This window comes from Crotalus tigris, unplaced genomic scaffold (genome assembly GCF_016545835.1).
Source record: "Crotalus tigris isolate CLP2741 ecotype Arizona unplaced genomic scaffold, ASM1654583v1 scf7180000020151.727365, whole genome shotgun sequence".
Taxonomy (NCBI): domain Eukaryota; kingdom Metazoa; phylum Chordata; class Lepidosauria; order Squamata; family Viperidae; genus Crotalus; species Crotalus tigris.
This window is the reverse complement of record NW_024097879.1, coordinates 180,345-206,615: the sequence shown is the minus strand read 5'-3', so window position 1 is coordinate 206,615 and position 26,271 is coordinate 180,345. Positions and strand designations below refer to the sequence as shown.

General features: G+C 38.2%; 1 protein-coding gene across 1 annotated transcript; it reads left to right on the top strand.

Moving 5' to 3' along the window:
• Positions 1 to 712: 712 nt before the first annotated feature.
• On the top strand, positions 713 to 24,732 carry LOC120318274 (HCLS1-binding protein 3-like). Its single transcript, XM_039365677.1, has 5 exons — positions 713 to 962; positions 1,416 to 1,620; positions 13,344 to 13,501; positions 15,063 to 15,198; positions 22,109 to 24,732. The coding sequence occupies exons 1-5, from the start codon at positions 728 to 730 to the stop codon at positions 22,353 to 22,355; spliced, it is 981 nt and encodes a 326-aa protein (XP_039221611.1). The 5' UTR covers positions 713 to 727; the 3' UTR covers positions 22,356 to 24,732.
• Positions 24,733 to 26,271: the final 1,539 nt, after the last annotated feature.

Here is a 26,271-nt window from a genome sequence, read left to right as displayed (position 1 = left end):
TAGTGTCTATTCTTTGGAATTATTATATCCTGATGTCACCAATATTTAGAATAATTTCTCCATCTCATCATTAATATTTGGAAGCATCTATTAGATCTTTTAGATGCCTACCAAAGACCCATTTCTCCCGAGCCTTTCCTCTAGATCAGAGATCCCCAACCTTTTGGGCACCAGGGACCAGTTATGTGGAGAGAGGTTTTTCTGTGGATTAGAGGGGGCATGGTTTCATGTACTGCCTGCATCCTGTAGATGGGGCTTTGCTTGTTTGTGCAGACCGGTTGCTGGCATGCTGTGGCCAGTACCGGTCCATGGACCGGGGGTTGGGGACCCCTGCTCTAGATGATAAAATCATTTCGAGAATATTAATAGTCCAGTATGCTGAAATCACCAAGTTCACGTACTGTAAGAATGGAAATCTACAGGAAGTGGCACAGAGCTACAGTGTTTTTGTCACCCACAGCATCACTCACGATTGGCAATAAATTGGGACTTTTACTTGTGTATATACTTTAAAATACAAACTTTAAAAGAGATCTATTAAACTTCTGGGAGGCTTAACCCATTTATGTAGTTTACGCAAAGTCACTAAAATAAAAACTGAAAATATTGACCCTACTTATTTCTGGTGTAAGGTAGTTGCCCATATATGATTTGTGGAAAATATTGTATTTTTTTTTTCAGAATTGTTAGTCTGATCTGTTACATATTTATGCCTGTCACTTAAAAAATGAATATTTTTCTCCCTACATTACAGGTTTCTAAGAAGTACAGTGATATTGATGAGTTTTATCAAAAGCTTGTCACACGTTATCCACAAACCTCTCTACCCCCCTTGCCAAGAAAAGTGCTTTTTGTTGGAGAATCTGATATTCGAGAACGAAGAGCTGCCTTCAAGGAGATTATGGGATTGATTTCTAAAGATGTGGCTCTTGCATCAAGCCCTGAGTTACTGGAATTTCTGGGTAAATTAAAACAAGTTCTTCACACTGAGTGGAATTTTAATAAATGGATCAACTCTTGGAACTTTGCAAAATCAGCAAAATGTTTCCACTTAAAATCTAGGTTAAATTCTCATTGTCACAAATAACTAATGGACGATACTTTTGGTTTGCTTCCCTACAAATATAATACTACAAATACACAGAAATATGTTATCTGGATATAAGAATGTTAGTTTCAAATTGTTTTCTGGGGGATTTGGTAATAGAAATCTATGGTGCAAAAGTACCCTAAGTAAAATATATTTATTGCCACAAATTATTTATATAGTGTAGAAATGTACTGTTTCTCCCATAAAAAGGCCCATTTTCTTCCAGTATAAGAATACTGGTTAGCTGTTGGTGATACTCATCTAGAGAAGTAATAGCTGTCGGTTGTGCACTGCTGCATTAATTTTTCTCTGCCTCTTTTTACAGGAACCAGATCCACTAGTGTCATTGATGTTAAGAGTAAAAATCTTCCCAAGAAGGAAGAAGAGGATGACGAAACCGAAGGATTTGATTTTTTCAAAGAGGAAAAAATACCTGATGTCATTTCTCAGTTAAGTTCATTTAAAAGCCAGGATGCCAAAAAGGAAACAGAAGAGGAAGAGAATGATGTGGATCCACTGGGTGTCCTCAAGTATGCCTTTTCAATTTTGTTTTTCCTATTCCGAATCTATTTGTAGTTGTAGTTGTAAAACTCCAGATGACCAGGAAACCCCAAAGTGTTAGATTTTTTTTTCCTGCTCTTTGCTGTCATCAAAATTCTGAGTTTTTGCAGCCCAAATAGAATTCAGAATTAATTTCTTAAAAAGCATTTTAGAACTCCCAATAGTTGTTCTGAGGATTACTAAAAGAAATGTAAAATAACTGAAATAAAGGGAGGGGGAAGCATGTACTTTGCATACTGACTGGTGATTATGGATCCATACAGCCTTGGATTATGAACTTTGTACTCATAAATTAAGAGATTGCCAGTAAAAGAGTTGGAGCAAATTGATTATTTCACCTCTTTTGTAAGCCAACACAATCAAGGTTGTGGACAAATGAAATAAAAATGCAGAATAAAAGAAAGACATACAAATAATAGAAATCATCTAAATGGCCAGTAGAAACCTTCAATCTTTTGCAAAAGCATGGTGGAGTGGTATTGTTTTAACAGCTGTACAAATTATCAAGGGGAAAGGGATTGCTTGAACTTCCAGGGGCAAGAAGTCAGATGTTTGATATATGAAACAAGACAATTTTCCATATTTTATGGCAGCATCACTGCCCGTCAAATATTTATGTATTTACACTCACAAGCACCCTTCCAGTCTATAGTAAATCAAAAAGGCAATCCTAATATAGAAATATAACAACAATAATAATTTTTTTTAAACTGTCAAACTCTACCACTCATTTCTGTAACTACAACAATAAAAGACATATTGATGACAGGTCTTAAATAAATGCCCTTCTCAGCCACTCAGTTTTTAAAGCTTCTTAAAAGCTTGGTAGTGATAAAGCTTTCTGGATTTTTAGTGGGAGGTGGTTCATTGATTAAAACAACAGACATTTCTCCTGGATTTCACACCTCATGTGGGGGAGGAACTTTAAGCATCCTTAGGTTACTAGATCAGTAAGAACTACTTGAAGTCAGTGGCTGGGTAGGTACCCAAATGTTAAGCCTTGCAGGGCTTCAAAAGTTAAAGCCATTCTTAAACTGGAACTTTGAACTACTGTATACCTGGAAGTACTCTGGCAAAGTATTGGTATTAATATGTGAGCATTAGATCTTATTCAAAATGCAAGCTGATACAGCTTGCAGAATACAGAATAACAGAGCTGGAAGGGACCTTGGAGATCATCTAGTCCCAGGGTAGGCAACCTTGGCTCTTTTATGACTCGTGGACTTCAACTCCCAGAATTCCTGAGCCAGCATGCTGGCTCAGGAATTCTGGGAGTTGAAGTCCACGAGTCATAAAAGAGCCAAGGTTGCCTACCCCTGGTCTAGTCCAATCCCCTGTCCAAACAGAAGACGCTATCATTCGGAACAAATTGGTGTTCAGTCTCTTCTTAAAAACCTCCAATGATGGAGCTTGCACAACCTCTGGAAGAAGACTTCTTCCAGACCCCAGATTTAGAATTTAAATAATTAGTCCAAATAAACTTTCTGATCTAAAAGGTATAGAAAAAAACATTATTCTGGGATCACCTGCAGCAAAGAAGTAGCAGTCTTTTTCAGAATTTCATTTTAAGGCCATATTTTTTAGAGAGACGTGGGACTCTCTCTTGACTGTATAGACGTGTTCTATTGTATTTTTATTGTAGTGTATTTTTAATGTAACTCAGCCGGAAGTCCCTAGTAGTTTCTATCCTCCCATTTTTAAATGTTGCTTTCTATTTTTCTTTACAAATCTCTTATTTCTTTGTTGGATTTTTTTATTTCTTGCTTTTCACCTTTTTTGCTTTTGAAAATGTCTCAGTTAAACGAACATTCTTTTTAATTTTTCAAATAATACTGAAGCTTTTAGCAAGTGCAGTGGTGCTGCTTTCATCATTCTGTTGAAAATCCTGTGGCTGCCGATGAACAGGCTTAAGTGAGACAGAGAGGCTTTGGCGGGGGGGGGGGGGGGCAGGAAGCCCTTAGAATGCCTCTTTGTAGTTTGAAAGCCACGATTCATTTTAAGGGAAGCAATTAATTGCATTAGTATTGATCAATTCTGTTTTGAACAAGTGCCTCGCTTTTAGCCTTTGGTCATCATGCTGCCCTAAGCAATCTTGGTTTTTGAAGTAATTTCTAAGCCATTTTAAATGGTGGAAGGAAATGGGAGAACAGGCTTTTTGTGATAAATTTATTCAGTAACTAATATCCCGGATGATACCCTAAATAACAAAAATAAAAGATTGTCTTGATGTATAAATTGTAGTCTGCATCTCTTTAGCTCAGATGTGCTTGTGTTTTTCAAGTAGGTTGCTGCAGGATCTTTTTATTTTTGACAACCAAGTTACAAGCCAAGTTCTGAAGGTGGGCTGGCCATTATCTAGGGCCAAGTGACATCAGCCCTGGCCATTCTTCCAATCCCAGCCATTTGTCAAAACCACCACTGTTGGTTAGCAGCTTTTATCAATTATGATTTTCGCTTGACCGTGGCTTCCCTCTTTCTTTCTAAGCATGTGTTTTTATCTGGCATTTATACAGTAAAAATCCTAATAAAATTATAATAGAACCCTTAGTTTGATCAAGATACACAAAGTAAGTTTATAAACAGTTTCTCTACAAAGTATTTTATCTCCGAAAATAAGATATTATAGAAACTGTCTATAAATAGATATCTCCAAAAATAGGAGACATCAGGATTTATGAAGTTTTTCTGAAAAGGAAAGATATATGCCTTTTATGAAATGTGGTTGTTTGTTAAATTTCTTTGCCACCCAACTCCAACAGTTCTGGCAGCTTACAAGTAAAAACTTATAAAAAACAAAGAATAAAGAATAAATGATAGCAAAGATGATAAAAACTGGGCAGGAAGGAGGGAAGGGAGGGAGGGAGGAAGAAAAGAAGAAGGGATGGGGAAAGGGAAGGAAAAAGAAAAGGACAGGAAAAGAAACAGAAACTAAATACAAGAGGGTTTCATTCACTCTCCCTAAAGGCCTGGGAGAGGAGCCAAGTCTTCACGTCCTTTTGAAACACCAGCAGGCTGGCAGCTTTCTGGATCTCAGAGGGAACCTGATTACGGAGGGAAGGCACTGCTGCAGACAAGGCACACTTCCACTGTTGTGTCCTGAGCCTGCAAATGTAGGCCCGGGATGTTGCAATGGTCCCAGGCAGCTTCTGCAATGCCTGGGACCAGACTGAGTGGCGCTGGCTTTGCGCGCATGCGCAAGGTACAAAAAGTGCCTGTTTTGTTGCCATTGTGTCCGGGGATCTGGGCATATAAAAGGAGGCCTGCGTGCCTTTGCTCGTTGTTGGAGTTTTGGAAACTTCGTTTATTTGAAAACGAAATAAAGAGTTGTTCCTTGCAAGATGTGTCTTCATCATTCGCCATTACTGAGAGGACTTAACATCCATGATTCTGGAAGGAAATATGTCAGCCTTGACAGATCAAATTGGCTGGGGCTGGGCAAATACTATGGGCTGTGATTTCTCTGTATTCCCCGGTGAGACATAAATGTGTTACCAGGTAAATGGAAGTTTGTGTCATAGTGAACTCTTGTGTATATGGGCTGAGTCACACTGATTCTTTGGACAGTAGAAAAGTGGCTGGCTATTATCTTTTTTGGGGGAAGATTTTGCTATTTTCCAATCTAATCTACAGCCCTGAGATTTTATCATAGTTTCCCATCCAAGAATCACCCAGATTTGCTTAGATTTTCTCACAAGGTAATGAAAATGTTGAAAGATATGTATTTAAATCCACTTGAGTGCTGATGAGGCCTTGGTCTAATTTACACAACCCAGTGAGAGCCCAGCAAATACAGAAATACTTCTTCAGGCTTTTTTTTTTTTTTTTGCTCCTTACAGTACATTTTGCCATTTACTGTAAATGACAGTTTTCGTAAGCTGATAGGCAGAATGTATCTTGATAATGGAACAGTGGAAAATATCTACATGCCAATTCACAATAACCCAATAATTTTTCCCTCTGTGTTGGGGAAAAAAACCCTCCCCCAGGTACCAGGTAAAAGCAATTATCACAGAGTTATGGTGATTTTACAAAAATTGCCCTGAATATAGATGATCGTTGTGATTTAAAAAAAACCCATTAGAGTGCGCGTGCAGGGTTTGTTCCTGCAGTGCCAAATAGTACTTTAGCCCCAATTAACTTTCATTATTTCTTGTTTTGGTCTCAATGCAAGACTGTTCCTACAGTGGCAAACACTTTTTCAACCCCAGTTACTGTTGTATTATTTTGCTGGATTTACTCCTTTAGAGTTTAAGAGCAGAATGTATGCAGGGTGGGGAAATAGAAGTAACACATGAATAAAACCAAGTTTATATGCCTCGGTACATATATTTATCAAATTTATATAGTTGTCTATCTCATCAAAAGTGACTCTGAGCAGCACACAGCCATCTACATTAAGAAATAAATAGTAGAAAACAAATATACAAACCCTTGGGTGAAATGAGAGGTATGCAAGGTCCCTCTAACCATATAATAATAATAATAATAGTAGTAAAGTTGGAAGGGACCTTGGAGGTCATCTAGTCCAACCCCCTGCTCGGGCAGGAAACCCTACACCATTTCGGACAAGTGGCTGTCCAGTCTCTTCTTAAAAACTTCCAGTGTTGGAGCATTTACTGCTTCTGGAGGCAAGCTGTTCCACTGATTAATTGTTCTCACTGTCAGAAGGTCTCCTTAGTTCTAGGTTGCTTCTCTCCTTGATTAGTTTTCCACCCGTTGCTTCTTAGGTCCTGCCTTCAGGTGCTTTGGAAAATAGCTTGATTCCCTCTTCTTTATGGCATCCCCTGAGATATTGGAATACTGCTATCATGTCCCCCCTTGTCCTTCTCTTCGTTAAACTAGACATACCCAATTCTAGCAACCGTTCCTTATATGTTTTAACCTCCAGTCCCCTAATCATCTTTGTTGCTCTTCTCTGTACTCTTTCTAGAGTCTCAACATCTTTTTTACATCGTGGTGACCAAAACTGGATGCAGTATTCCAAGTGTGGCCTTACCAAGGCATTGAAGAGTGGTATTAATAATTCACGTGATCTTGATTCTATCCCTCTGTTAATGCAGCCTAGCACTGTGTTAGTATCTGTGTTAGTATCTGCCACCAAAGATGGTCTAATCCTGAAACCTAAAGCCCGCAAATCCAGAGGCACTTAATCTTGTCAGGGTTCAGCTGAAGCCTGTTCCTCATCCAGAACCTCACAGCCTCCAGGCACCAGGACTGACATTCATGGAATCACTTAATTCACTGATGATACCTCACCCCATGGCAGTGGATGAGTTCACCCAATGGCCTCATGTAGGTGCAAAAAAAAGAGAGGAGAGAGCACTTGGACATATAGTAGGGATCAAGGCTTGGATCCTCCTCCCTAATATAACATATTTAATAATGTCCCTTTTTCCAAACCTGACATGTTGGGCAGAATTACCTTCTTTGCTTAGCTTGAGTGTAGTATAAATAGGCGCTAAGCATTTTTTTTCCTGCTATGTCTTCATGGTTCTGCCTTCATCTCATCCATAACACATACTTGAAATAGCTTTAAGTCATCCATGAGGTTTCCTTACTTATCCAGGTGCATCTGTTGTACTTCTCAGCTACTCCATCATGAGTGTAACCAACTCAGTTCCTATTGGCCGTTTTAGGCTGATTTAGACCTGGCCACTCTGCCTTGACCTTTAAGTGCTATTCTCCATAGCTGTTCTGGTAGGAGGTCCTGTATTCTATCTTTGCATCTGCAGGAGACATGGCTTTGAAAGAGAAATTAACAGCTGCCTGGAAATGGATGATCATCAGGTGTGGTATTTTTAATCACAATAAAGGAAGATGAGAATTTTTGAACGAGAAGTAAACCCATATTGAAGAATGACCTAGCAAGCATTGCTGGGTTCAGGAAGGGAATTTTCTTCCCACCATCACACATATTCCAGAAACTAAAGTATAAGGTCAATCCAGGAAAGGTGGCAACCCTATATCTGGGCCTGTGAATATCTTTTTTAAGTGTTCAGAAAAGAAAAAGGACATGAATAGCTTTGCTTTGTTAGAGCTTTTAAACTAAAACAGGAGGAAAACATATTTTTATAGCTGTTATAGCTAGTATATCTGAAGATAATTATATAGTGAGCTAAAGGCCCATCAGTTGTAGCATTATATTTTCCCCCAAACATTTCAGCCTCAAAATAAATCTCATTTCCAAGGCCTATCAAAACTCCCAGCAAGCATTTTTAGGGCAATAATTTTAAATATTTAGTGGAGGAAAATGTTTCTCAATGGCACTGATATTTTTTTTAAAAAACCACAAAAACAAAAAGGCCCATCTTTGCAAAATGCTTTAATGTCCTACATTTACGTTTTTTTTACTGTTTCTGTTGTGTTTATCCTTCCATGAATTGTGTTGCAAGCTTGCTACTTCAATTGCACAAACTAGGAAAATGTAAAATTGTGAGAGATCAGTTACTTGTTCAAAGCTATAAAATCTGCTTAGGTCAGGGAGTTTGCCTGTCAAAATAATTATGTTATTGTCTACAAAAAAACAACTGACTTTACCAAAAACATCCTCTGCTGCCATATATCAAACTTTCATGGTAGATCACTCATCTCTCTCTCCTTCTTCTCTCTCTTTCTCTCTCACACAACACACACACACACCACCACACCACACAGAGAGAGAGAGAGAGAGAGCGAGAGAGAGAGAGAGAGAGAGAGAGAGAGAGATTCTTTCCTCCATTGACAAATAGGTCTAGAAGTTCATAGTAAAGATGAGTTGGGAGAAGGCAAGTCAATTGTATAAGGACAATTGGGCAGGCGGTTCAACTAGAGAAGACCTCCAAGACCTTCAACCCTATGATTATATCAGAAACCTTGTTCCTGACATCTTTTTTCTACCTAGAGAAGTTCTTCTTTTGAGTACTTGAGGAGGCGACTATTTTGCTAAACCACATCCACTGGCAGTCCATGTAGGGGGCAGGGTTGGCTAGGCAACCACAAGTTCACATTTGCTGGTAGCTTAAATTCTGCAGCTGCTTTTATAGGCATTCCATCTCTCTTCATTTTTCTGTAGTGTATTTAGCAACTATCAGCCAGTCTTTTGCAGCTTCATATGAAATGGGACAGTGTGATACCATGAAATGAAGCTTGAGCAAATGATCTTGGGAAAATGTTTCTTTGAGTGGATTGGTGATACAGTGGAAATGGTTAATGGTTTTTTGGGGTTGTTTTTTTAAATGAAATGCAGCTCTTTTGAATACTCCTTCCTAGACATAGAAAATGAGTATGTTAGGAAAGGCTGATCTTTGGTGAGGTGAATCTTTAGTCAGAAGGACTGATGGTTTGGGGATTAGGGAAAAGAAAAAGGTTGAATTTTGAGTTGTTACTGTGCTCGAAAGCAGGTCAAGCTGGGGTCAGCGTTAACAACTCCTTTGCAGTTTGTGAGCAACCTTTTTCAAAGCACAGACAGATAAGTGCCACAACAAATTTGCTCGACCCAAGCTTTCTTTCTTCCCTGGCTGTGGAGCTGGGGAGAGGAGACCCTGAAGCTTCTTTTGTCTAAAGGGATCGATGATAATAATAGCATGACTCAGCTCTTCCGCCCCAAGAATTCCAAATGGGCATTACCTCATCAAATGCTCCCAGGCATCTAACTGAGGAACAGGAAATGGGTTGAATCATTCAATTCACAGAGCTCTTTTGTTGACAGTAGAAAGTGTTAATGGGAGTAGCGTTCAGTTGCCTTTTGTTCATCCCTCCTCTTTCCCTTTCTAATAAGATTCGATTGGGTTGGGCTTTTAAAAAAGCCTTACTCATAGTATGTAGATGATTGTGAATGTATGCGTTCCTTCTTACAAATAAAGTCATTAAAACACATTGGAATTGATGTGGCCAGTGCTCTTCTGGTATATCTAGGTATCCTTTGCTGGTTGTCACTGGCTTTTAAAGCAAGGAGTTACTGGAATGCCTACTTTAGCTCTTTGTTTCAGCTGGATTTTCCCTGCTTCTGCTGCCATACATGAAATACCATCATGTAACAGCAGCAGCCAACTAGCAGTAATACAGGGCAAATAAATGCTTAAATGGACAAATCATTGGGCAGTTAAATTTATTTCAGACAAAGGTGGCGTTCAACAGCGTGAGCCTGACCCCATTGCAGCCAGTGATTTGGCTATCTGGCCAGTGAGTTGAGATTGGGGCCCTGAAACAGAAATTTGCAATTTCTTTCCTTGGAACAGTTCATGTCCCATCTCCCACCACACTTACTTCTGTCTGTCATTGCTGTTACCCTCTGGTCAACCTCCAACCTTCTCAGCCACCAAGTACCCCATGTCAGATAATAACAACCAACCAAAAGTCAACTAGAAAAGTGATACGAACCTAACTAACCCCACATTGTTTCCCCACCATTCTCATAATGGAACAATTCCAACATAAATTGTTTTCTTGACTTTTCAGTGCTTGTTTCCTGGAAAGGGGATTGCACTGAATATGCTATGACTTACCTTTCAGTAAAAGTCTTTTGGCTTGTAAATTCAAGCTTTGTGTTGCCCGGTTTCCTTTGTGTTTTCCTTTGTCTTGTTTCAAAAAAGCATGCTTAGAATTGCAGACTAAGTACAATGTAATTCCCATGGTTTCGATGTGCCAACAGACTTAATTTACATTGTAAAATCTTAAAATAAGTCTGGTTCTTTGACAGAGTTATGTTTATCTGTATTTTAATAGTATATTATGTTTTCCATTTTTTTTTAACTGCCTGGCCCAAAATAGTAAGAAAGAGCAAAGTACAGAAAAGTACAGAAGAGCAAAATCTGTGCTCATCCTGTCCCTGTCAGACCTATAGGCATTGTACAGACCCTGGCCAGATTTCAAAGAACAGTGCAACTAGCAACAGCAATAGCACTTAGACTTATATACCACTTCATAGTGCTTTACAGCCCTCTCTAAGCAGTTTAGAGTCAGTATATTGCCCCCAACAACCTGGGTGCTCATTTCACCAGCCTCGGAAGGATGGAAGTCTGAATTAACTTGAGCTGCTGGCAGCCAGCAGTCAGCAGAAGTAGCCTGCAGTACTGCATTCTAACCACTGCACCACCACAACTAGCTCTGAAAGTCCACTGACGGTCAGGTTAGACCTGTTTACTTGGACCAGCTAGGGACCAGCTCATGGTAAGCCTCATGTGGAATGAGAAGAGCCTAAGAGAGAGGGAGAGGGAGAGAGGGGGGGGGCACCTGTCATTTCCTAATAGAAATGCTTAGGTGACAAAGGATATCCATGAAGCTGTCAACTAGCTTCAGACTTACTTTACAAAACAAAACAAAACATAGCAACATTCAGAGGAAGTAAGTAAAAAGAGAATTGAGGTGCAGTCCCTGTTTAGGAAAGGCTTTATCTTACATTGGGTTTTAAGAGCTTGATTAACATTGCATTTATAATTTCTAATTATTGTAATTAAGCAAATTGAATTTCCTATCAACCTTAAAGCAAATTCACACTAATATTGTAGTTTATGAAGTAAGTTTTATCTGTTCCTTTTTCTTCTACAAGAAAGTTATGACCCAACAGTGATTACCTTAGGAAAAGACATTGCATATGCATTGTACTGTGAACTAACTCTAACCTGTATTGGCTTTATGTATAAAGAGCAACTGAATAAAATTAATAGGAAAGAATCTTGGAAAATAGTGTTCATTCTTCTAGTAAGAACACATATGCTGCATAAAGTGGCACAAATTAAAGGAATATGTATTAAAAATAGTATTTTCAATATCTCCAAAGCAATGAAAGTAATTCAGCAAATGGAAATATTTGTGTCTATATTTGTTCTAAACATTCTTTAGTACTAAAGTATCATTTTCCTACAGAATTTGACCAGGTTCTGGGAACATTGCAGTTTTGCAGTACTAGCAATGAATCAGCAATGAGTGGAATGACAGTGATAATTGGAAGCTCATGACTTGTTTAGCCCAGCAGCAACAAACCCATAGAAATAGGTTTCCGTATTTCAACTTTAAAAAAAAAAAGAGGCACTTGGAGAAGTTACAAACGGTGCCATGTGAGTGAGCACTGACAGCTGCGTAGGCATCTATCTCTTCCCATGGAACATGTTATGCTTTCTCAGCTCTTTTTGTTGAGGTCATGCTGGGTATATGGGCATTTCTGATCAATCATCTTGTTCTGTGTTCTCTCCCTTAATTTAATCCCCATTACTGGAACTTGGCAGCATAACCAGTCTTATTTGGAAGAGGGCATTCATTCAGTCACTTTGAATGACTTTGGGGTTGGACGTATTCTTAATATAATTTGCTCTTGCGTTTGGACATTTTATGCCACTGACAGATATTCTTATCAGAATGGCTTGTGGCAGCAGGAACTTGCTATATACAGATTTAAGAAGCTTGGTGCCTCCATGTTTTGAGGTAACAGGAAATGTGCATTGCTAGTTATGTCAAGTTGATCACTGATGCCTATAGAAAAGAAAGTTGTAAGACGTCTGGCAATAACACTCTCCCTAAGTATCAGTAATGGTTAAAATTAGTTCATAATCAAGTTTAGTTTAGCAGTGGTATTCTTAATAATCTCCCAGGTTTAACATTATTTCATTCTTAAATATATGCCTGTATAGTTCAGTTCAGTTATTTATTTATTTATTTATTAAATGTATATGTCACTCATCTTGAGGTGGTATATTAAATGTAGTATCATGATTTACTACATGGTTATGTAGTATCATGATTTACTATACCTTGTAGTCCTGGAGAAAAAAAAGAAAAAAAGCCTCACGAAGTCTGTCCCCAGATTCTCCATCTACAACATTCATATTTAATGGGCCAATGAATGCTTTGCTGAATTAATTTGAGCTATGCCTTCCCTCTGTTCTGCACCTTGTACTACCATTACTTTCAGAAGACATGGAAATGTTTTTCAGAATTGTCTTCCCTTCCTTATGAATTGCTGGGGACACATTTTCAGTATCTGTATCATTTTTCTTTTCTTCCAGGTAGAATAAAATTTGCTGATTTTGTTTTTAAAAAGGTTTGAACAAGTTTGGCTATATATGTGTGTGTGTAGTGTGTGTGTGTATGTATATACAAATATATATATTGCAGTATTTTATGATCAACTATAAATATTCTTCCCATTTGTATCTTTCATATGTCACATTTAAAGCAGATGGCGTAGAAAGAGTTCCTTCAACAGCTTCATGATTATAATGTAGACCATTCAGTGTATATATGTGTATGTATGCGCACATGCCTTTGAGTTAGTGTTGACTCCTGGCAACTGCCTCAACAAGTCCCTGCAATTTTCTTGGCAAAATTTCAAAAGTGGTTTGTCATTGCCTGCTTTTTAGAGCCAAAAGAGAGTGACTGGGCCAAAGTTACCCAGGTTTTGTGCCTAAAGTGAGACTAAAACTCACAGTCTTCTGGTTCTCGACTACACCAAACTGACTGTAGGCCATGCAGATCAAGGACCAAATTAACATTGGGACAGAATTGACATTAGGTCAGGATGAGGACCCTTTATGCTATTTTCAATACTTTCAGAACCATGGAGCAATTCAATGGAGCAATTCAGCCATGTTTCTTCATTCATGGCTAATAAAATTAAAGTCATGACATGGTTGAAAAGGGTCAATACCAGCACGCCAAATCGAAATCCCTACTGTCAGAAGGTTCTTAATAATTTCTGGTTTATTATTTAAAATTTTAGATCTAAAAAACTCAAGAAGCCCACATCCTCACCTGCTCAAGAAGATAAAACCAAGTTAACGATTTTTCATGAAGAAGTGGATTTGGGAGAAGAACTATTCAGTACATTTGAAGATTTTTCATCCCCCAGCAACAAGAAGATATTGGCAGTCAAAGAAGGTATTAATGAATATTCACGTTTCTTGTTATATACTCCATAGCAGTGGTGGTGAACCTATGGCACGGGTGCCAGAGGTGGCACGCAGACCCCTCTCTGTGGGCACGTGCGCCGTTGCCCCAGTCCTAGGCCTTCAGCTGGGTTTTATAAAATCTTTTTGCTTTAGGCCTCTGCCGCCGTGTGCAAAAAAAAAAAAGGTTCAATCAATCAATCAATTTCAACTTCTCGCGAGAAAAAAAAATCTTTCAAAGTTGGAATTGATTGATTGAACTTTTTAGTCCCACCCAGTCTGCCTTTACCACTGCAGCCACGCCCACCCAGTGGGCACGCCCAGCCAATGGGCCATCACACCCACCTGGCACCCGACGATGCATAAGTGGTTTTGGGTTGCAGTTTGGGCACTCGGTCTCTAAAAGGTTCACCATCACTGCTCTATAGGATTAAAAAAAAGTGTCACAAACCATGGAATCTTTGGTTGTAAAACTCTGTCTTGGATTCTAGAGATAGTTACTTAATTCCTTAACTATTTTTTTTTAGCTAGGTTTATTTATTGCATTTCTATCATTTATTTTCTGTGACAGATCAAATCAGTGTCTTGGATCCTCCTCCCCCCTCTCCCAACATCTTATCCTCACATTCGTAACCAAAAATCTCATAGTGAACCTCCATGGCCAAAGGAGAGTTTGAACTCAGCAGTTTTTCAACGTGTTAACTATTACTATTATATAAGTCCTTCATGCATAATGTTTAAAAATGCTGAGATAATTTAAAGAAAGAAAAAAAGACTTGTATCCCATCTGTAAGATACACAGTATCTGCTTAACTTTTCAGCTTATTATGTAAAACTGGAATGGGCCATTGGTTATGCTTGGTTAGGCTAATTCTCTTAACCCTAACGAATTCTCTTGGTTAGAGAATTGTAATGCAATAATATTTCAAAGCTTCTTCCAAGCCTGGTATAAACTATGCTTCATTTAGTATACCTAGTGAATAAAATAATTCTACGTTTAAAAAGGAATAAAGATCACTTTTTTCTGTTTCCTATGCAGAAGTGAATTGGTATAATAAAATATTTTCTCTCAAAATAGTTTGGCAGTGGAAGTCAATGATACAACTTAGTATAATTCAGGATTCATGGCAATGTGACATAGGTCAATTGAATCTGATATTCCCCACTTTGCAAATCTCTTTAGTCTTCTATGTGGGCGGGGCCTACTTGAAACTGGATCATGTGAAATTAGTTCTATGGTTTTTGCCCACCCAACTCAACTCAGCCATGGTAGTGCAGTGGTTAGAATGCAGTTTTGCAGGCTAATTCTGCTGACTGCCAGCAGTTCGATTCTCACCAGCTCAAGGTGGACTCAGCCTCCATCCTTCTGAGGTCAGTAAAATGAGGACCCAGACTGTTGGGGGCAATATGCTGACTGTGTAGAACCACTTAGAGAGGGTTGTAAAACACTGTGAAGCGGTGTATAAGTCTAAGTGCCATTGCTATTTAGGCTATAGTTGCTGTTTATCACTGTATTTTAGCCTGATTCTGTCTGTCTTTTGTTTAAATGTTAGATGTGAAATTATTTGAAGGACCAGATCTTGGTGGAATGGTAACTCTTGGAGATCCACTGCTTTTGCTGACAGCCAGTGAAGACAGAGAACCTGTGTTAAATGTTAGTCCTGCTGAAGACATAGAGGAACTATTGAGGTATTCATCTGAATTGCATGATAAATTTAGTGTTGTGTGCTTATGATCTCTCTCCTCAAGCTTGTCTGCCTCAAGCAGCCCAAGATTAGAAGACAACTTCTTGGCTTTAGCCTACTAAGGTCCCACTGTTTTCAAAATTGGGATTGTATAAATAAATGTGAATGGGTATGGATTTTAGCAATAGTTATTTCCTCCATTCTTGTAGTTCTTCAGTTATTCTTATCATCATGTTTTTCTCTTCATGTCTTCCATCCATCCTTCTCCTAGCATTTCCTCAGAGCCAAAAGGAATTGTCTACAATAGTCAAGAGTTAATCAGTTAAATCAGTAAACAGGTGCTGCAACCAGGAAAGTTCAGAGCTGGCAGGAATCTGACTGCCTGAACGGAGTGCCAACTCATCTCCTCTCCGAAGTGGTACCTATTTATCTATTCACATACAACATGCTTTCGAACTGTTAGGTGGATAGAAACTGAGGCAAGTAATGGGAGCTCACTTGACATGCTAGGACTTGAGTGGCTGGAGCAGAGACCATCTCCAATTTTATTAAGCTACTGAGCCTCCACACCTGTATACTGGTATCTGAAGTATATAGAGATTGAACAGTAGTTTGGGACTCTAAATATTTATGAAGTCATATAAATTCTTACATTTTGATAAAGAAAATATTTCATACAGGTATAAACCAAACACTTTTGATCAGTTACTTTTCTAGCAGTTCTTTGCTTTCTTAAAAAAAAAAACCATTAGATTACTTACAGACTGAATTATTCCTAAAACACATCCACTGAAATCAATTGGATAAATTAATCACAACTAATTGATGTCTTACTGATTTCAAGGAATCTGCTGATAATTTGACTTAAGACTGGATCTCACCAATAGTATAATCTACATTACAGTTTCAATTTACTGAGCTATGCTGCACATTTAACTAGAGTTCTTTGAAATTCTGTAGAATCACTTATCACCAACTCTAGGGAGGTACTTGCATTTAAATTTGGGGGGGAGAGAATAGAAGTGAGGCTGTTAGAAACATTTTAGAGTTTTAATAACCAGTTCATAATGGAAAGAAGAAGAAAAACACTCTGTTGCATAAGGTCTTTTGGAAACATGATTCTTCTTCATTGTTTATAATGGAACATTTTGTAATAACATGTCGTATCAGAGACACCTACCTTAGTTTGCTCAGAGGAAAATGCTAATGCTTTTTTATGTTTAAGAGCATATCTGATCTTTTAAGACATGATGTCTCCAAGGCATAACTCTATTTTATTTGAATTATATAGCTGGGAAATATATACACTCATATACATGATTACCATCTCATCCCTCAGGACTGGCTTTCGCTATTTTTACACAATGTGTTCTTCTGATATTTTTACTTGAAATGGCCCTAGCTGGCAGTGTGCGGCCAAGTTTGCCTGTTTGGAATTCATCAGACATACATAGCCACAAATCTTTCTAGGACACTCAAAATTCTATTGAGAATTGGACTCATGGTTTTGTGTAGTGCATTAGTTTTTATGAGCCCTCAAGGTGCTGGTATTTAGCAGTGTTACCGGAAGGGATATATGGAGACTCTGTTTAGAATTGTATATAAAGTCTACTTCTTCCTTTTCTTAAATCCTCAATTGTTTTGGCAAGATTTCAAAAGTGGTTTGCCATTGCTGCTTTCTTCCTAGGGCAGTATTTCTCAACCTTGACAATTTTAAGGCATGTGGACTGCAATGCTGGCTGTGAAATTCTGGGAGTTGAAGTCCACATGCCTTAAAATTGTCAAGGTTGAGAAACACTGTCCTAGGGCTGAGAGAGAGTGATTGGCAGAAAGTTGGTTGCCCTATTGGCTTTGTGCCTAAGAAGTGACTAGAACTCACCTTCTCCCAGTTTCTAGCTTGGTGCCTTAACCACTACACCATCTGGCTCTCTTTCATCAATTAGATATATTTGTAGAGGACAGTGCTATCAGTAGTTAGTAGTTATAATAGCTATAAAATATTTCCAGAAGTGCAAGCGGAAGCATATCTCTGAACATTAGATGCTCAAATTCCACAACTATGGAGGGTCATATTCTTCTGTTCAGTTGTGGATTCCCTGCATGCCTCTAGTTTGATCCTTACAGGAAACTGGGTAATGGACCTTCTGGTTTTCTAAACCTGGGTCTTCTAACATGGTGTCCACAGATACTTTGATTCCCATCATGCTCCTTGACTCTGCAGATTACAGATTCAGCTCAAACATGAAAAGCCATGGTCTCTGGAGAAGTAAAATGGCTGGAAGAGGGTTTTGGCAATCCAAGACATTTAGAGGGCACCTGTTGGAGAACTGGAAATTCATTCTAACTAGCTTACCTCAGAAAATTACTTCTACACAGGAGACCATTAACTGATTAAAGATAAACCCAACAGATCTTCTGGCCTTGTTCAGATATTGCTTGGCACCAGAAGACAATAATTCTAAAATATATTAACTTCATTTTAAACCTTTCCTTGTATCCTTTATTCAAATTTCGGTTTCTACCTCAGTCCTATTTAAGAAATACTGCCTTGTGTGATAGAAATCATGGATTCAAAGTAGGGATTAATTTAATTTTCAGTTTACTATCTTAACAGGAAATCATACTTTAACTGAACCTGGCTTTTTTCCGACTGATGTTTTCTTGACAACTGCAATTATCATAATCATTGGGTTTGTAACTTCAAACATTTTTTGCAGGATTAATGTTCAAGCCAAGGACTTGAGTGGAGCCTTCATCTCCCCAATCTTGCTTCCATAATGATATCTGTGTTAAATTTTGCCTTGCCTGCTATCATATGACATTTAGCAATTACAAAGGAAGCATGGCAAGGATTCAGAAAACTAGCATGGCTAGTTTGAACATAATCTGCAAGAGTCACAACAAATCTCAGTCTCTTTTTAAAGTACAGCCAACAATTTTTCAGGAATCAGAGCTACAGACATCAATTGATTTGATAGGTCAACTTGACCACTATTGGTATAGGCTGGTGAGGAACCTTTTACAATCTTTTCTCACAATTCTGAACAAGTTCCTCAGCATTCTTTAATTTTTGCTGCCTTCTCTCTCATCAGAGAAACACAAACAGATGCCAGGAAATATGGTAGCCTTGAAAGGTTGATTAAATAAATGAACAAACAGCATAGCTCTTGTATTACAAATAGATGCCTGCTTTAGAAAGAATTCCAGTAGAGATTATAATGTCAAGTCACTATAGAAGTAAGAAGAGAATTATACTTTCTGAAATCACTCTTACTGTAAGGCTACCTAAGGCCCACTTATAATATGCTATTTTTCTGCTCTGGGAACACAGGACTTTTTTGTGAATGGTTTAACTACCAAGAAATATCAGGACACCTTTGATATAAAAGCCATCAAACCCAGATAAATATTCAGTGAATGAGAGAACTGTAGCAATTCAGAATGAAGATGAAATTGCAGAATTGATCAAAATCCTCACTCGTGGAGAATAAGTGTATCAGTAAAATTACAGTCTTCTTCTGACAAGACAGGACCTGCTAGAAAAGTGAGCCTAGTCTTATTAAGTCAGAAGGATATTCTGTTTTTGTTGAAAAACGCCTTCTCTTTAAAGTGGAAAGATTGGTGGGGAGAGAACAGTAAGCCTACTGCCTATAGCAGAGGTCCCCAACCTTTTGGGCACCAGGGACCAGTTCCGTGGAGAAAGGTTTTTCCACGGACGGAGAGACTGTGGTTTTGTGTGCTGCCTGCATCCCACGGATGGGGCTTTGCTTGTTTGTGCAGACCGGTTGCTGGCATGCTGCGGCCCAGTACTGGTCCACGGACTGGGGGTTGGGGACCCCTGGCCTATAGCACCTTCACCTGGTCTCATTGATCGAGCATTCTTGGCTTATGATTGGTCACTTAGCAAATGCTCAAAAGTTGTGACAGACCTCCCCAGTGCTACTTACAACCTTGATTCAAAGTTCTAATGACTCTATCCCCTGTCTTCTATGGTCACGTGATTACATTTTGGATATTTAGCAACCGACCATACATGACCACGATTTGCAATGTTTTTTTGGGGGGGGGAATTGTTGTTTACTTCCAGTTTCTGGTAAAAATGCCCACTGCAGGCAATGGATTCACTTAATGTCTATTGTGTTTCCTTAATGACTGCAATAATTCACTTAATGACCACTACAAAAAAGATAAAATTGGGTGTGGTCACATGGTGATGCAACTGGCACAATTTATGATTATAATTCTGGGCTCAACTACTGTCATAAGTCAAGGACTATCTGCAGTATCCATAGTAAGTGTAATGGAATTCTCTAAACCTGAGAATGAGAATGGATGTTTGCAAAATAGTGCAGAACCAGAACAACAGTAGATTCCTTCCTCTTTATCAAGCAAATAAGTAATAATATCTTGCTTCTATCAAAAGGCAGTTAGGAATATGATGAATTAAGGCATCACCTTAAAAGTACTTATTAATACAGTAAATGGGGGCTGATATATGTAATGTCACTCTTTTTTTCTTTGTAATCTCAGTGGGATAAAATGATAATCTACCTTTCTTAGTTTATGAGCACTTTTGGGGGGCTCAACACTAACATTTTCAACACAGAGAAGTTTCTGTGCTTTGAGACATTTTACATGATTGTTGAGATAATTTCTTGGGGCTTTCATATCAGAAATGCAATTATTTACCAAATGTGTTTTTGTCTCTAAAACAAATACTTTAGATACGGTGGCTTTAGTATGGATGAATATATATATATATTTGTTCTACAGAATAGATGTAGTTCCCCATTATAGGATCTCTTTTGGCTGAATAGCACTACATCTGTGGTGTGTTATAGTCTTTGGACCTTACATAGCAATTATCTTGTTTCCATTTTTTGGCATATTTAGAAGCTATGGATATTTTTCCATTAAAAGTAGGCTGAAGTTAAATCATGATAGTATTACGATAAGATATTCAAACAATGTGTTTCTTTTTTTAAAGTGGATTTAATGTGTTGAGATTTAAAAATAGAACATAGATTTCTTTGTTTAGAAACTTTTAAATAAAAATAGTCCATAGATGTCTGAGCTGCTTATAAATGTCTTTTAAATACAGCTACACATTTTTTCCAGCAGATGACATTGCTTAATATTTTCAGATAGTTGCTATGCTTCATTTGTTTTTTTTTGACTCCATAAAATATAATGACATTCATACCTTCCAAAGTTGCATTTCTCTTGCCAAAAGCTGAGTCCCCACTTCCATATTGGGCCTGGAGTTTTAAAAATCTCATTCTTTTATAAGATTACCCATTCATCAGGATTTCTGTAGCTAATCCATGCAGAGTTTTCTAAATGCCAGCAGTCAGTAATACAATGTCCGTGTTCATTATGCTTTTTGACATAATTTAATCACTGTGAATAAGTGATGCTTTTTCTTGTCTTAACCCAATCACATGTGTTGAGCATAAGACAATGTACTAAGTACCCTGGTCAACTATGATGGTGCAATATTTTCACATGGCTGCACAAGCTAAAAATAGAAAAGTACCTGGATATACTCATGGAAAAAATTGTGCTTGGTTGCTGCACTGTCCTTAAGGATGGGCAAAAGAATCAACCTCAACTTAGCCTACATCTCTCTGTTTAGAACAGGATGGTCAGTCTGACAGCCAGGGTCACATTCAGCCTCTGGGACTCCCCTTTTTTTATGACCCCTAACAGTTAGCAGCATGGTTTTCTGCCATTTGGAGATGGAATATATCAGAAAAGCTTTAATGCAGGGGGCTCCAACCTTGGCCATGCTGGGTGAGAAATTCTGAGAATTGAAATCCACAAGTCTTAAAGTGGCCAATGTTGGAGATCGCTGCTTTAATATACAGTAAGTTTTGAAATAAGCTGTACATCATTTTTTTTAAAAGGGGGCGGGAATAAAACGAAGTTTGGGAAAGGTCCTGCTTAGGGGCCACTGAGATGTGTTTTCACTTTGCAGCATAGCTGCTCTGAGTGCAGATCTCTCCCTTTCAAAAGATACGGCCACCAAAACGTTACCCAGCCCTGATTTAGACATTTGCCAGAATTTAGATGCCCAGGAAATCGCTTGGTATTAAGGTCATCTTCTGGTGCAAGTGTTAGGAAGGTGTCTCAAGTGTTACAACGTGAAACCTTACAAGGTACAGGAGTTCTTGGACTTGTGATATCAGGAGGGAGGTGTGGACTGGGAGATGCCTATTGAAGAGCCTTCCCATGTTGTTTGGGTTTGCCTTGGAAAGGGAAACCCAACCTTTATGCTTCCTTTCTTAGAATGATTCCAGGAAGCTACACTCAGGAATATTGGAGAAACTCTTTTCTCATTTTCCTGGTATCCTAAGTGTATACAGATAGTCCTTGACGTATGACCACAGTTAAGCCCAAAATTTCTCTTGCTGAGACATTTGTTAACTAAGTTTTACCCTGCTTTATGACTTTTCTTGCCACAATTGTTAAGTGAATCACTGCAGTTGGATTGTTAAGTGAATCCGGCTTCCCCATTGACTTTGCTTATCAGAAGGTTGCAAAAGGGGGTCACATGACCCAAGGACACTGCAACTGTCATAAATATGAGTCGGTTGCCAAGTGTCTGAATTTTGATCACGTGACCATGGGGATGCCGCAACAGTCGTAAGTGTGAAAAAACGGTCATAAATCACTTTTTCCAGTGCCATGGTAACTTCAGATGGTTACTGAATGAACTGTTGTAAATCGAGGATTACCTGCACTTGATTACCACCTGAAGATTAAGTGAGCAGTTTGCATTTGAAACTCCCATGTGCAAAGCAAACGTGGCCCTTCTCCATGTTTGTAATGGGTAGAGAAAGACAGTCATACACTATTATGTTGGACTACTGAAATAATAATAAAAAAAGCCTTTACTTTCTTTTTTCTTTCAGAGTGGAAGATGATTTTGAAAAAATGTTGCAAGTGAGCTCTAAACCCAAGCTTAAACCCAAGCCCAACATAGCATCTAAGCCAACAATACTTAGGAAGCCAGTGATACCTGAGAAAAAATTGCCATCTTCTCCAACCCAAATGGGGCAGCCGGCAGAAGAGAAGATCCAAAATATGGATGAGATGGACATCTTCAAATACATTAAGGAAAATGAATCCCTTAGTAGTGAAGAGCCAAGCCTTTTCTGAAGCACTGCTACTAATGGGCTTTCCTCAGGAAGGATTTCCATCCGTCATCTGGGTCCTGGATATCTAGCATGCCTTCGACTTGTGTTCTCGATTGTCCTTTTGATTGGACAATTTGATTCCTTTGGCTCCATTGTTTTTTTTTTTTTAAAAAAAACCTCGATGGAACTGGATATTGGGGTTAGAATTCTGCAAAAAGTCATGAATAAATTTTTTGCCACAGAGCCTCAATGTTTTAATTAACAATGCCTTGTTTTTAAAAATGCAAAAGACTGTGGCCAGAACTGAGTCGATAAAAAGAATATTGCTAACCTTTGAGCAAATGGATTATTTAGCTTGAGAAGTACCAGAGGTCAAAATTAATAAAAGGAACTAACATGGCTGGATTAAATATTGACACTAGGTTGGAATCGTTGTTGTTTAATAGAAGTTATTTATTTCCAGATAGTTTTCAGCCTTCTTGGAAAAATATCACTGAAGTTCAAGGAACTTGCATAAAAGCATTTTTCAGAGTCATATTTCTCCTTTAAGAGTTATAATGTACTAAGTCTAGGTCCTTGGGAGCCTGCCTAAGTGCTTCTGTATGAATGGCCTTATTTGTCTCTCAATTTTCTGATCTGATGGTAGGTTTTTGTGATACACTGGAGCCACTGAAATGTCTGCAGAATATGGCAGGGAAAGAATCTGCACAAGATTCCTGAATAATGATGTGAATGATGGCTGTTTTTAATATCTTTATAATCTGGGGATAGTCCCATCATCACCGTTAAGAAAGGTGCTTCTTTTTGATGTTAAAGGCCCTCATTATTGTTTGATAGGAAGAAAGGTATCATTTGTTAGATGCCAAGCCCCCAATGCTTGTAGCAGGATTAGGAAAATGAACAGCAGCACCTCAGGTTTGATAGTTGAATTATATATGATAGTTGAATTATATGAAAGTTAATTAATTATTTGATAACATACTCTTTTTTATATGAATATCCTATGTTTTTCACTCAGATGACCCAGCCGCAAGAAAGTGAATAAGCCGTAAGACTAAATATTTGATAACTCATTAAACTGTCTGGATTGCTTTTTGACTTTAGAACTGAGTGAATGCAAAAAGCAATTAAAGCACTTTAAAATATGTACATGTTTAATGCATAGAGTTCCATTTATAATTATATAATGCTTTATTTGAAATAAAATGAAATTATTAAGCACTACTAATACAGTATTAAAATTTCCCTTGAGAAATAAGTAACAAACGTGACTGAAACAAAATATAAGATGGTGCAATAAAATAAAGAGAAGTTAGTTGTGCAGGATGGGGTACTATTTGTTATCTTTTCTCATCTGCAATCATAATGAACAATTCTCTCCTGTTGAAGGTTGTTATTGTAAGGGGCAGAGTTTTGATGATGAATTGAAGAGGAAAGAAGTGCACAGCAAAAGAGTGACCCTACCCATTTGCCCTCTTTTCATCATCCCTTTTTCTATTTCAAACATACTTTTCTTCCATACCAGCTGTAGCCAACTCTTCTCAAAGGTCTACATTCATCACTTTTCAAGTACTTTTGACATTAGCCCTAGAAGAGGGTTTTATAACATTGAACCTATTCTAAACAGAACGGTATCCTTAAAAACATTCCCTAATTTAGAAATGTTATATTACATACAGTACAGTACTACACAAGGGATACCATGAATACGTTGGTGTAGTTTTTCTAAATATAACTGGGTTAGTGCTGAGAAATGACTGCAGTTGACTTGTGCTTATGGCCAGTTGGGGAAACAAATTGCAAGATGAGAAAGAAGACAAATAGATATAGACAAGAGAGAGCTGTGATCTTGTGGGTTTGGCTGTGCCAAAATGAGGCTCACCTGCTTCTCTGGCCCTATGCTATTACCTGTTTTCCTTTCAGGTGGGGAGAATCAAAATCAGACCAAATCACAGATAAATGATCCAATAAAAACACAGAATCAAAACTAGAAATGGTTGGTTGCACAAGCATCGTAGAATGTATGGATTTGTGACAATATAATTGCTTTTGATCTGTGATAATGTTGATATCCTGAAGAATCTTTAAAATTCTGTTTTTCAACAGGATATCTGATTTGTACTTTTTATGTCATTATATCAAAACATCAAATAGAATTCCACAGATTTTTCTCTTTAGTTTACTTTGATGACTTGATAATAACTATTCAAATCGTTTAAGTGTTTCTATATATTTTGTAGTTTCTATTGAAGACTTTTAAAATAATTACATTCAGGATACAACGTATTGTATATTGTCCTAAATATTTCATTGGAAACATATTTTACATAATAAAGTATATTTCTGTGCTATATTTTGCCTTTGAGAGATGAGCTGGAATAAATACACAATGAAAGTTGTTGAACTAAACTGGAGGAAATAATTCTTTTATTTTAAAAAGAGCTACTCATATTTCCCTGAAAATAAGACTGGGTCTTATTTATTTATTTTTCCCTCCAAAAGAGGCACCAGGTCTTATTTTGGGGGGATGTCTTTTATACTCACTCCGGCACTGACAATCCCCCTTCTTCTGCAGCCGAAGGAGCAGCTTCATTCTGGCCTGCATTTTTCAGTTAGGCCTTTCCGGAAGGCCTCTGCAGTCGAGTATCAAGCTATGGATTCAAAGATGCAGGCTTGGCTGCAGAAGATGCTGCAGAAGACGTGGGCCAGCGAGGAGAGGTAAGTGGATGCGGGGCACATGGGGCAGCTCCACCCCCTCCACCCCTGCTTGATTTTTAGATGTGTGCCTTGCCCCAAAACTAGGGCTTATTTTGGGGGTTGGGCTTATATTAGGCCCACCTCCAAAAATCAAGCTAGGACTTATTTTCGGAGTAGGCCTTACTTTCGGGAAAACACTGTATATAGGATTATGTACTGTGTACAGGTAGTCCTCGACTTATGTTTAATGACTGTTCAAAATTACAGTGGCAATGAAAAAAGTGACTCATGACCAGTTTTCACACTTACAACCATTGTAGCATCCCCATGGTCCCAATGATCAAAATTCAGGCACTTGACAACTGGCATATATTTTTGACGATTGCATTGTCCCAGAGTCATATGATCACAATCTGTAATCTTCCCAGCTGGCTTCCGACAAGCAAAGTCAGTGGGGGAGCCAGATTCTCTTAACAACTGCATGATCCCCTTAACTTCAGCAATTTGCTTAACTGTGACAAAAAGGTTGTAAAATGGGGCACAATTCACTTAACTATCTTGCTTAGCAATAAAAATTTGGGGCTTAATTGTGGTCATACATCAAGGACTACCTATAGCAAGGATCCCCAACCTTCCCACGGCACTGGTCCGTGCAATGCCAACAACTGGGCCACATAAACAAACTAGGCCCCCTCTGATACACAGAAAAATCTTTACTCCGTGGAACCAGTTCCTGGTGGCCAAAAGGTTGAGGGCTACTGACTATAGCATTGGTTGTTGTTTTTCCCCTTTTCCCCATAAAGAAAAAAGGAACTTTGTTGTAAGAGTTACAAAGCAAGAGTCCTTTTAACTCCATAAAACATAACATGTCCACATCAACCTCTCCTTCCCTGATTAAGATCTTAATTCATATAGTGTTAAAAAAATACTAACATCATTCATGACATTCAGTTAACTATGCCTAAAAGTCAAGTGGCTATTAAATAGCATTACATTATATATTTGGCTAATCAACTAAAATAAAATGGGAGGAACAATTCTGTGACAGTTGTTACAGCAATTTTAAACTTCAAGTGAAATACAGAAAAGTAGCTGGGGAGAATATAATAATAGGCATTGTGGTTCATTAATCTATGTGTTGCAAAGTGATAACAGCAAGCAACAATGGTGAAGCAACTGGAACTGAGACTACTAGAACTAGAAAGTAAGGACCTTTGAATTTAGCAGGACTTTCTTTAGCA